Source organism: Buteo buteo, chromosome 16 (assembly GCF_964188355.1).
Source record: "Buteo buteo chromosome 16, bButBut1.hap1.1, whole genome shotgun sequence".
In the NCBI taxonomy this organism is placed as follows: domain Eukaryota; kingdom Metazoa; phylum Chordata; class Aves; order Accipitriformes; family Accipitridae; genus Buteo; species Buteo buteo.
The window spans coordinates 15,558,525-15,569,844 of record NC_134186.1 but is presented as its reverse complement, the minus strand read 5'-3'; the positions used below and the strand labels follow the sequence as shown (position 1 = coordinate 15,569,844).

General features: G+C 41.7%; 1 protein-coding gene across 1 annotated transcript in view; it reads left to right on the top strand.

The window, feature by feature from the left end:
• The first annotated feature begins 960 nt into the window (after positions 1-960).
• OTOG (otogelin) overlaps positions 961-11,320 on the top strand; it is a 112,773-nt gene continuing 102,413 nt past the window's right edge. Inside the window, exons 1-4 of the mRNA XM_075047062.1 lie at positions 961-1,012; positions 1,113-1,173; positions 1,303-1,357; positions 4,891-4,981. Coding sequence (XP_074903163.1) covers positions 961-1,012; positions 1,113-1,173; positions 1,303-1,357; positions 4,891-4,981 — 259 coding nt within the window. The remainder of the gene's footprint in view (positions 1,013-1,112; positions 1,174-1,302; positions 1,358-4,890; positions 4,982-11,320) is intronic.

Sequence of the window (11,320 nt, the reverse complement as noted above, 5' to 3'; positions counted from 1 at the left end):
GTCAGAAAAGGCCCCTTTTCATCTGAGACAGTTTCTCACCTGGTATGAGCAGCTTCTAAAGCTTCTGTTATAAGATATGCAAACCTGAAGAATGATGGGGAGAGAGGCAGCAGCAGATGGGAAAGGGAAAAGAACAGAAAAAAGGCAAAAGCAATAGGAAGAGGGAAGAGAAAAGGGGAGAAAAATAATGGAAAGAAGGTAAAACAGACAGCAAAATTTAATCACAAGGAAAAAAAAAAGAACCTGCAAAAGGGTCCACAGAGAGCTCGAAGTTCAAGAGTGTCAATTTATAGCAACAAAAAGTTATCAGAAGCTATGGAAATAATCCATACACATTAGCTGCATGCCACATTCAGTTCATGTCCTACTCATGCCTTTCATTACTCAAGTTCTGACACTTTTTTCAGTGGGTCGGGGCCAATGCTCCGTGTTAAGCATCAACCACGTTCGCTGCCTCTCAGCACAAGCAGGCAGCTCTCCGCAAACAGGCAGCTTCCAGCCATGCGACGTTCCCAGGAGCAAAGGCAAAGCCCGGGGTTCGTTCGCGTCAGAGGCGGGGCGCAGCCTTAACCCCGCACCCCACCGCGGAGGTTTGAGTTCCTCCCGAGAAGCTGTGACACTACTCGTTTCCTAAACCTCAGAAGGGCGGAAAAGTGGAAATAAACGTGGGGAGCCGGCGAGGTCGGCGCCCAGCACCGGCACTTAGGGAGGGGCGTTAGTGGGGCCGGAGCTGTTCCGCTGTGGGGACAGCAGCCGGCCTGGGGCCGCAGCCCCGCTGCAGAGCGAGGGGTGGTGTCCGGGGTGGGTGCTCGGGGAAGGGCCGGGGGCAGAAGGCGGGCGGGCGCCTGATAAACCCCTTGGCCGCCCCGCCCGGGAGGGCGGGATGAGCCTAGGGCGCAGGTAGCGGCCGGCGCTGAAGCCCGCAGCTCCGCGGGAAGCCGCTGCCGCCCGTCAGCCCGCATGGAGGCCCGGCTCCTCCTCGGGGCGCTGCTGTGCGCCTGGCTGCTGCCGGGTGAGCCTCCCGCCGGGCAGGGCGCGGGGACGGGACGGGAGGGAGGGAGGAAGGACGGGGCAGTCCTGACCATCACTAACCTGCCGCCTTTGCCTTCCAGTGCCGTCTCCGTGGGGCGCCCGGGCGCAGCTGCCTGTCGGCGGGGACCCACCGCTCCCCAGGTAAGAGCCAGCCGGGGTACGGTGGGGCTCCTTTGTCGCCGCTGAGGTGCGCGGCCGGGCGGGCGGCAGCCCTGAGGCGGGGTGGGCTGCCCGGGCCGAGCAAACCCTGACTTGTTCTCTTGCCCTCAGCCGAGGCAGCGCCGCGGGACCTCGGAGAGGGGGTGGCCTCGCCGCGGCGACGCAGGTAGGGGGCGCGGGCCAGGCGCTGTGAGGGGCGGCGGGCGGGTACGACGGGGCTGGGCGCTGCGGCGCCTTCTTGGGGAGACGAGGCTGCCGGAATGTGCGGCTTTTCTCTGAGGAGCCCCCCGCGAGGAGAGCAGCCCCTTCCCGCGGTCGGTTGCCTCCAACCTCAGTGCGAGCAGGGCTGATGAGGAGATGAGGAGATACGGTGCCGTCGCTCGTGGCCCAAGATGGCGCCTGGCTTTCCCGCGCTGCGCCGCCGCCTGACGAGCCCCTTCTGAGGGGTGGTTGGCGGCGCGGGTCTGAGGGACGGGTGTTCTGGTTGTCATCAGAATAACGTGTTTGTCATAGCTTACCTGCATGTATCTGTACATTACCACGATACCGTCAGTATTTCTGATGAGCTTTAGCTCGTTCAGAAATAGTTCTACGTCACATGAAGCATCCTTGCTCCAGGGAAAGCTGAGGTCTGGTCTGGCTCATCCAGCAATAATCGCTTTGTGGGAGCCTTTTCTCGGTAAAAGTAAATGAGCTGGTACTGTCAGATCACTACAACTCAGTACTGGTTTTTGGATGTGGTTTATCTTGGCAACCCGATTATATCATTCGTGGCGTGTTGCTGAAATGTAATTAGGGTGTGTGGTTCCCACTCCCTTGTTCGATGGTGGCAAAAGGGAAGTTTGCTTTGTAGCCCTTGTTCACAGCTCTGCAGAGGAGTTGCCTTTTTTTCTGCTTTCTCCTTGCTCTTTCTGGGAAAAGCTCAGCAGAGAGAAGAATGTGCTACATAACAGCAAACAGGTAACAGAATCGACCACCCATAAGAGCAAATGCTTGTGGATTGACACCCCCCACCCCACCCCCCCCCAAGAATTCAAGATACAGTAAGAGACTTTGTTTCCTTCTGTACTAGCCAACTGAGCAGAAATCTTCAGTAAGAAATACACTTAGGAGAAATTAAGAAAAAAAATTCAGTGTTAGTTTTAAAAAGATAATAACCTGAAGAGTACTTGTTCTAGCCATTTGAACTGTCTAAGAATAATGCATTTTTACACTTTCTTGCTTTTAATAAGCTTCTTCAAGAGAAAGAGATAAAGCAACACTAAGCAATGGTGGTTAAGCCCTCTGCAGAATTTTACGTCCATGAAGACTTAGTTAATGACATAGCTTCTGAGATCATTTGTCAGTCAAATGTCTAAATGGGTATTTAGAACACAGAAAAGACCTGCTATTTTAAAAATACTTTGCAGAATTGTGCACAGGACTAAGAAATTTGAATGATAAAACTAGGCCATGAAAATTAAATGCAATAAATCTAACCGAGGCCATAGGTAAAATTATGTAGACATAGCTGGTGTTGTTTATAATGTTATTTTGGAAATGTTTTGTTTGGTGATTTGTATCGCTGTCAACATCATACATTGTAGCTAATGCTGTTTTTTAACAGATGCTGTATTTGTCACTGAATTTTCCTTAATGAAAATTGTATTTTATAATTAACGTGCCACTAAAATATGAACATTCTAGAGGATAGAGCTGCTGCTCTTCATGAGGTGAAGAAATAATATGAAATGGCTGTAACATTTGTGTTACTGTATTAAGTAAACTAGGTAAATGTAATTAGATGCTTCATATAAAACCATATGACAAAATATCAACTGTTTTCTGTAACTTTGCTAAGCAGGTCTGCTCTTCTGTTTTCTCAGATACATGATATAGGCTGAATTGGCTTTTGTGATTTGATGTATTGCTGGGTTTTGGTTTGTTTGTTTGTTTTTTTTAAAGGAAATGTGTTTAAGCTCTGAAGAACTTCTTAAGGCACCTTTATAGATCAATGCTGACACTGCTTTCCCTTCTGTATGACAGTACATTTTACAGGACTGGTTGTTTTGTGTACACTAAAACCACAAGTTAGTATTATTTCCTTAAAGCATATTGTCTATAAGAGCTGGTGTGAAAATTATTTTGAGTAATACATAAATAATTTTGGATATTGTTTCCTCTCAGGGAAAAGTTGTGGGGAATATTAAACAAGCTATACATGCTCAGGTGCTATCCTATTTCCTTCAGTCATTAAAATGCTCCCTTTAAGATGGATTGTCTTTGCAAGTTTCCTTGAACTTGAGCATTCAAAGCTGTGTCTTAAAGAGCAATTTCCAAAATCCTATTTACAGCACCTCTTTGTATAAATAACTGGGTTTGCACCTAGTCCCAATTCTCTGTAAGTGGGGTAGGCAAGGTCATAAATTTTAAGTAAAGAGCTGAAACTTTGCACTTGCAAGACAATGGGAAGGAACTCATGTTCACACATCATACCTAAACTATACACCATCCTTGGGTAAAATGGTGTGAAAGAATGTTGTCCTTCCAATTTATCTAGAAGCTGTCAGATGACTAGTGACCATGACTGACTTTTAAGCTGTTAAAGACTAACATGTAGGTTTTTTTGTTGTTTTTTTTTTTTTTTTTTTGGTTCCCTCAAAGTATTGATTTGAGTTCTTGTTATGGTACTCTGGTGAGACTCAGTATATTTCTGGTTCAGAAGTGATACAGGTGCCACTGTGTAAATAATTTGAATTTGGAAAAGGAATGGAGGGATTGTGAGTGGCACCACTGATAGATGGCAGTTGGATTAGTAGATGAATATGGCAAGAATGAGGGGGGAGTCAACATTATCATGACATAACAGTTTATAAAAATGATTACAAAGTCTAATAGACTAGAAACACTGGGATTCCAAAGGGCAATTTATTGGAGAAAAAGAAAGCTTCATTCACCACAATATTGAGAATTAATACAAGAAAACTCAAGATACCTTGCTGCTGCCTGTTGAGGGCAGAAGTGCTTATGAGAAAGGAAACACAAGAGAATAAAAGCTTTAATCATCATATATCTTTAAATGTTAGAACAACAGGAAAAGATTAAGGAGAAGATGGTAGGAAACGTTTTGCAAACTAACCTGGGTGTTTATGACTTTTTTTTTTTAAAAACAAACAAAAAACCACCACAAAACAAACCTGTTGATTTTTGCTGGGTTTTGGATCAGGTTCTTGGAAAAGAGTGTGAATTTAGGACCTTATAAGACATTTCGTTAATTATTGTGATGTTGTTTAGTGATTTATGCAAGCATATACTCTAAAATGATTTTAAATAACTGCAACTGAGTGGTAAGAATTTCCAAAACAGCAGAGTATTTATACTGAGAATTATGTTAAACACACATGATGGTATAGAGGCTGTAACTAAGAGTAAAAGGAGTATGGAGAATGGCACAGAGGACAGTGTTTGTATATGCAGTTTTAGGCATTTTGGCTTAACTGGCTTAAAATCTGCCTGCTGTCTTCAGGCATAATGTACTTTACTGGAGTCTTCAGTAGAAGGACTATACTTTTTACTTTACAATGGTGGTGTTTCATAACTTTTTAGTAAGCCAATATGAAGCAGTGAGCTTAGTAAAAATGGTAAATTTACTGATAGACCATGAAGAGATTTTTCAAGTGTCTTGGTTATAGCTGCTGATTTCTTTGTTCTTTCTGAAAGGAGCCTGGAATGATGGTTTATAATGCTTCATCTACTGCAATATCCCTATCTTGGAACAGGAGACTTCACAGTATGAAATGTGGACCATCTAGTAAGTTATGTTTTTATGTGAAATAAGTTCAATTGTCCATCATGTTCTGCATCATTTAATTATTTTTATGAAGAAAAAAACCCTAAAATAGCTAATACAGGTCTTCACAAGGGGGCTCTACCTTGATTGGTCTCAAAGGACTACAGGAGTATGACAACTTATTATGGGGTTTGACCTAGCTTTAAGTTTACACCAGGTTCTGGTTTGAGCATTTTAAAGACTGTCTCTAACTGCAGTTTTTCTAGCAAAGAGCTTTCAGCAAGGCAATCTGGTCTTGTAGTGATGTACCTAAAGATGTGGATTGCTGCCTAGATGCCATTAAATTACCTGTCCTGTATCTTTTCTGTGCTTGGAGGTTTTTTTGTTTGTTGCTCTTTTGCTGAGGTAATCTATGGATGCTTTTTGTGTGTGTAATCTCTGGGTTAGCAGGATGAGGTACTCTTTAGCCACCAGCTTGCAGTGGTGGGCATTTGCTTGAGGAATTTGCATCTTGGCTTTTTTGGTTCATTTTATTTTCAGCAGTGGACAGGCTTAAATCTCTTTGCTCAAGGGTAGAGATCCTCTGTGTTAGCTCTTCTGTAGAGGCTGTGTCATGCTTGTCAAGGAGAAACATGAGGCAAAGTAATTCAGAGTAATTTTAGTTAGTGATGTGAAATCTCTGGTTCTTCTTCAGTCAGCCTGACTGCTGGCATTGAACATGGGACCTACCTAATAGTGAATAGTCTGGGTTTGCATTGTCTGGCTTTATAGCACAAAATGCAAGACTGATGTGTGGACTGGACTCTTATAAATTGTGATTAGGGTTGTGTCATCTCCAAAAGCTTTTAATTTCTTTAATACATATTGTTTTCAGGAGCTTTTGAGAAGTTTGTTATCTGAATGTGGAGGAATAATAGAAGGGTTTAGAGAAGCATAATACTACTCAAGTAAAAACTATTACCTATGAACCTCTTCAATATATGAGAAATATCATATATATATAGTGTATGATAAAATTGCTCTACAAATGTAGCAGTCTATACCAGTAAAACTCCCTCTGCTTTTGAGGGTTGCACCAGCTTATTGACCAAGAAGTAGTTCTTTCCTTAGCTCTATTTTTTTTTAACTGAATAAAGCAGCTTCCAAAAAGATGTGCAAATTGTGCTGAGAAATTTGTTGTCATAAGAATTGTTTAGTTCCCTGGGTTATTTTTTGCAAAGTGAAAATCCCTTTAGTGGGACTAGTGGGTTTCATGTTCTGCTTCAGAGCAGCCAGCTAGAAAAAAGACTTTTAAGATGCACTGTGCTACTGGAACAACTCTTGAAAAGGGTTTATGTGCAAGTTTATTGCTTTTTAAATAGGCCTGATATTTAAGGAAGGGAAGAACGAATCTAGAAGGAGGGAGAATGAAATGGGTAGCAAGTATCTCATGCTAGCTCATCACATGTTTAAGATTTTAGAGGAGGATGTAGTTATGATGGCAAGAATTAGGTTTCATTGCCCTCTGCAGATGTAATAGGATAAAATTCCTGGCTTATTTCTAACTCAGATTATTAAACTCTTTAAACAGTTGAATACCTAGACTTGGAAGTTTTCTCTTTAGATCCTTGTAAACTCTGCGTGGGAAGTGGAATCCATCATTGCCTGTGTGCAAAATATATATTAAAAACAAAACAAAAGAATAACCCGATCTGCTTTGTGCAAGAGTTTCAGTAACACGCTCTAAATGCTTAGAACAATAATTTTGTTTTGGCCCTTCCTTTTTGAAGAGAGATGCAAGCTGCTATAGCTCTGTCCATGGACTGGAGTTTGCACCAATCTCGGGATACATGAAATAGTACAGCTTTTTTTTTTTTTTTTAATTTATTTTAAACCATCAAGGTAGGTTATCATCTTTTTCCAGTTTAGTGATGTCTGTATGAAAATTTTTTCCATAACATGTTTAGAAAACTGTGATTATAACAGACTTATATTTCATCCTATTAGTCAGTTCTTGTTGCAATAACATTTTTTCTTGCTTCCTATAACTCTGTATATATAGATAAACCAACATGTTTTGTGTGCAACTTTGTATGACGGGTGCGTGATTTATTGTGCAACAGATCTCTTTACCTTTGTGTTATGTTAGTCATCTGAAAGTAGTTTAGAAAGCAGGGTAATGTCTTTTATGTCAACAAAACAAAAAAGTTGGTATAGTACAAGTAAATGCCAGGAAATAAACTTTTGTGTTAGTTTCTTGTACCCAGGGGATATGGGATTTGAGTCTTGAAATGTTTATCAGAATAATTGACAGCAGTTAAGGTGTAGTTTACATAGTTGTTAAACTTGTAACTTCCTTCCATACCAATCTGTTTTTCATGCAAAGTTAAAAAAACCAAACCAAACATTCAAAAAACCTAAACAAAAAACTCCGGAGCTAAAGCATATTAAGAACCTGGGACAGGAAAAACAAATGCTTTCTGGAAGTAAGTTTCAAACAACTGCTGAAAATTCCTAACAGGCTAAACACTTCAAATTTTGTTGTGTTGAAATGCTGTGGCAGGCACGAGTCTTCAATGTTTAAAGTCACCATTACTATAGAAGATACTTGTCCCTTACAATATGTGTGCTGATTTGAAGAGATGCACCAGAGCAGAAAATCTGCAGCTAACTGGAAGGCTCTTAGTATTGAAGGATTAAAATTACATCCTACTTATTCACCTCAGAATCTCAAAAGGAAAATTTTACATCCTAGTGTAATGAGATCTTTGTCCTCGTTTTAAGGCTGTACTGCATACTGTTGAAGCCTGCCTGTATGCCACAGAAAACTTGTGCTGTTACAGGCAGATGCTTTCAAAGACTATGAAGTTGAAGGATAAAAGGCAATGCAAGAAATAGTTGTTGTATTAGTTCTCTCATAGTCAAAAGAACACCTGAAAACTTTCTAGAGAAAGTGTGCAATGGAAATTATGCATAGTTACAAAATATAAAATTTCAAGAATGTCGACAGCAAAAGTTTACATATTCAATTTTAAGCATACCTTCTACTCTTTTATGCATGGCTATAGGTCCTAGTTGATGTTTCTTGCAAATTCTTATCCCAAACTGCTTTGCTTTTTCACTTTTCCATTTTGGAATAAAATTTGCTGATTTTTTTTTTTTTTTAATTATTGATTTTTTACTAGTTTGATAACCTTCAGGCAGACCTCTCTTTTATACTTGCATAAAGCTTTTAAAATGTGTCATCTTTTAAAGAATCCTGAAAACTGTAAAGTTGTTGTCTGTTTCTGGAAATGACTCTGGAGCTCTGAAACTGTTTGGGCCAAAGTTGCTGAATAGGCAGAATCATAAGAACTGAGGGAACAGGCTAGATCTTGTACCTGCCTAGCTTAAGTAAAACTTGATTGCTTTCAGATCTCTAAATTAATATTTCACACTTCAACTTTTCTCTCCAAGTGAATCTAGTAATAAATATCCTGAAAGGAAACCTGCCTTGAGTGATTTGCATTAAACAAATTTTTCATGCCATGTCTTAAAAAACAGTAGCAAAAAACAGAATTCCAACACTAGGAAGTGCTTAATGTTGTACAGAAAAATACCTGTACATGTCAGTCACAAATCTTCAAGAATTAATAGTGTGTTGATGATAATAGTGTATTACAATGAGGTAAAAATTCAGTTGGAGCAATTGGATTGACGTGATGATTAAAACAAAAATCAAATATTTCAAAGTAGATGTGCATGGTAATTTGAGTAGTCAGACATGTTCTTGAATGTATTGGCTTGCTTTTACTTTGTGAAAAAACTTTAATTTAGATGTCTCTGATTTAGTATCTTAACTTTTGTGTGGGATGCAGATACATGCTTTCTTTGCAGTCACCTCTTTGTGCTCCAAGAGTAGAGCTGTTCTTTAGTGACTGTATCTTGCTTCATGCTGAGGGGCTTCACGTTATATAAATTACTTTCAGCTATACTAATTTTACTGCTAATAAATGTTAGAAGATCAGAAGAACAAATCATGGATGAGCAAACCTGGACAGATAGTTGATTTGTAACTGAAATAAGTTCAAGAGATCTTAAGTACTCATTAGAGAAGTAGTAATGTAAGAAAGCATAATAAACTAAGTGGGCACAATATCATAGATACAAATGCACAAAATATACTGCATCTATAATAATGTTTCAAAATAAATGCTTATCTTGATGAAGGTGCAAGATGCCTTTCAACAGTTATCATATGAAATTGGCAGAACTTGTGCTTGGAGCCCAGGTGAAGAACATTTGAAAGACCAACCAGAGTTGGGTGGGACTGTACTGTATTTCACAATGGATTTTGGAACTTCCTCTTATCAGGTCTACATGATGCTATTAAAGCATTTCTTTTCAGAGAGCAACAGCAGTAATCACCTCTGTGAAGCTTGGGCACATCTCCAGAAACACTTGCAATGAAATGCACCCAGGCTAGATTAGAGTCTCATTTTTTCAAAGGCTGTGATAAATAATGGGCATGAGGTTCTGCTACTGCTTATAGGGTGCCAGCTCTGGCCTGAAGGCTCTTGCTGCCTGGCACTGAAGAATTAAGAAGGGGGATGAACTAATTGGAGGTCCAGGTGCCCAAGGGACTAAAATAATCCTATCTACATACTGAGTGGGGTTGCAGTCTATTCAGTAATTACCAGGTGATTAGAGTATTTAAGCAATGAGAGGAGCAGAGAAGAATTCAGACCTGGGTTATAAGATGATCCCAAGTCTTCACCCTGTTCAATAAAGAAGGAATTTGAGACAAGTTGCTTCTTTGCAACAATGGTCATACTATCGGAGTGGCTTGCTGGTTGTAATGGCATCATTGGTTAGAAATCACATTATTACTTCTGTGAGTTGAAAGATGTTACTTAGGCCTACTACTTTCTGCTAGAAAAGTATCACCAGTTTTCAGTTTCAGATTCCATCCCAATGTACTTAACTGGCATAATGTCAAAGGAAAAAGAGGAGCTAAGGACTTTTTAATAGAGGTCTCTTTCAGGTAAATGAAGGACACAATGTTCTTCCATAACCTTTCCTAATTTTAACCTTTGCTTAATCTTGATGTTTATTCCCTTTCTGCAGGTTTTACAATATTTCTCATGTCTCTAGGAGAGACCTAAAGTTGTGATAGGATCATATCGGTTAGCTTATTTAGGGAGCTTATACTCCTTTAATGACAAAGATCAGAGTGAACCCTTTGTTATAGGATGTTTACTCTGGATACCTGAGGACGTATTTCTGTGTTAATTGAGCAGAACTGGATGATTGAAGGAGGCCACGTTGTTTGCAGCAGTAAGATCACTAAATGTAATCTGAATCAATGCTATTCCTCTCATTACCTGGTTAAGGATAACTAATCTTTGTACCCAGAGCTCTTCTGTGCAGTGTAAGGAAAGATAACTACAGTGATGTAAAAAGGGATATAAGCAACTAGAAGAGCTAGGTTTATTCTGTTGTATTGGGTTTGCATGGCAAGGTTTTGGTAGCAGGGGGGCTACAGGGGTGGCTTCTGTGAGAAGCTGCTAGAAGCTTCCACTATGTCCGACAGAGCCAATGCCAGCTGTCTCTGAGGCAGACCCGCCGCTGGCCAAGGCCAAGCCCATGAGCGATGGTGGTAGCACCTCTGTGATAACATATTTAAGAAAGGGAAAAAGTTGCTGTGCAACAGCAACTTCAGCTGGAGGAAGGAATGAGAATATGTGAGAGAAGCAACCCTGCAGATACCAAGCTCAGTGAAGAAGGAGGGGGAGGACGTGCTTCAGGTGCCGGAGCAGAGATTCCCCTGCAGCCCGTGGTGGGTAAGGCCATGGTGAGGCAGGCTGTCCCCCTGCAGCCCATGGAAGTCCATGGTGGAGCAGATATCCACCTGTGGCCTATGGAGGACCCCATGCTGGAGCAGGTGCACGACCCCGTGGGAAGCCTGTGCTGGAGCAGGCTCCTGGCAGGACCTCTGGACCCGTGGAGAGAGGAGCTAGGCAAAGGAGTAGGTTTGCTGGCAGGACTTGTGACCCTGCAGGGGACCCACACTGGAGCAGTCTGTTCCTGAAGTACTGCACACTGTGGAAGGGACCCATACTGGAGCAGTTTGTGAAGAACTGCAGCCCGTGGGAAGGACTCGCTTTGGAGAAGTTTGTGGAGAACTGTCTCCTGTGGGAGGGACCCCATGTTGCAGCAGGGGAAGAGAGTGAGGAGTCCTGCCCCTGCGGAGAAAGGAGTGGCAGAGACAATCTGTGATGAACAACCACAACCCCCATTCCCTGTTCCCCTGTGCTGCTGCAGAGGAGGAAGTGGAGAAAATTGGGAGTGGAGTTGAGCCTGGGAAGAAGGGAGGGGTGGGGGGAAGATGTTTTAAGATTT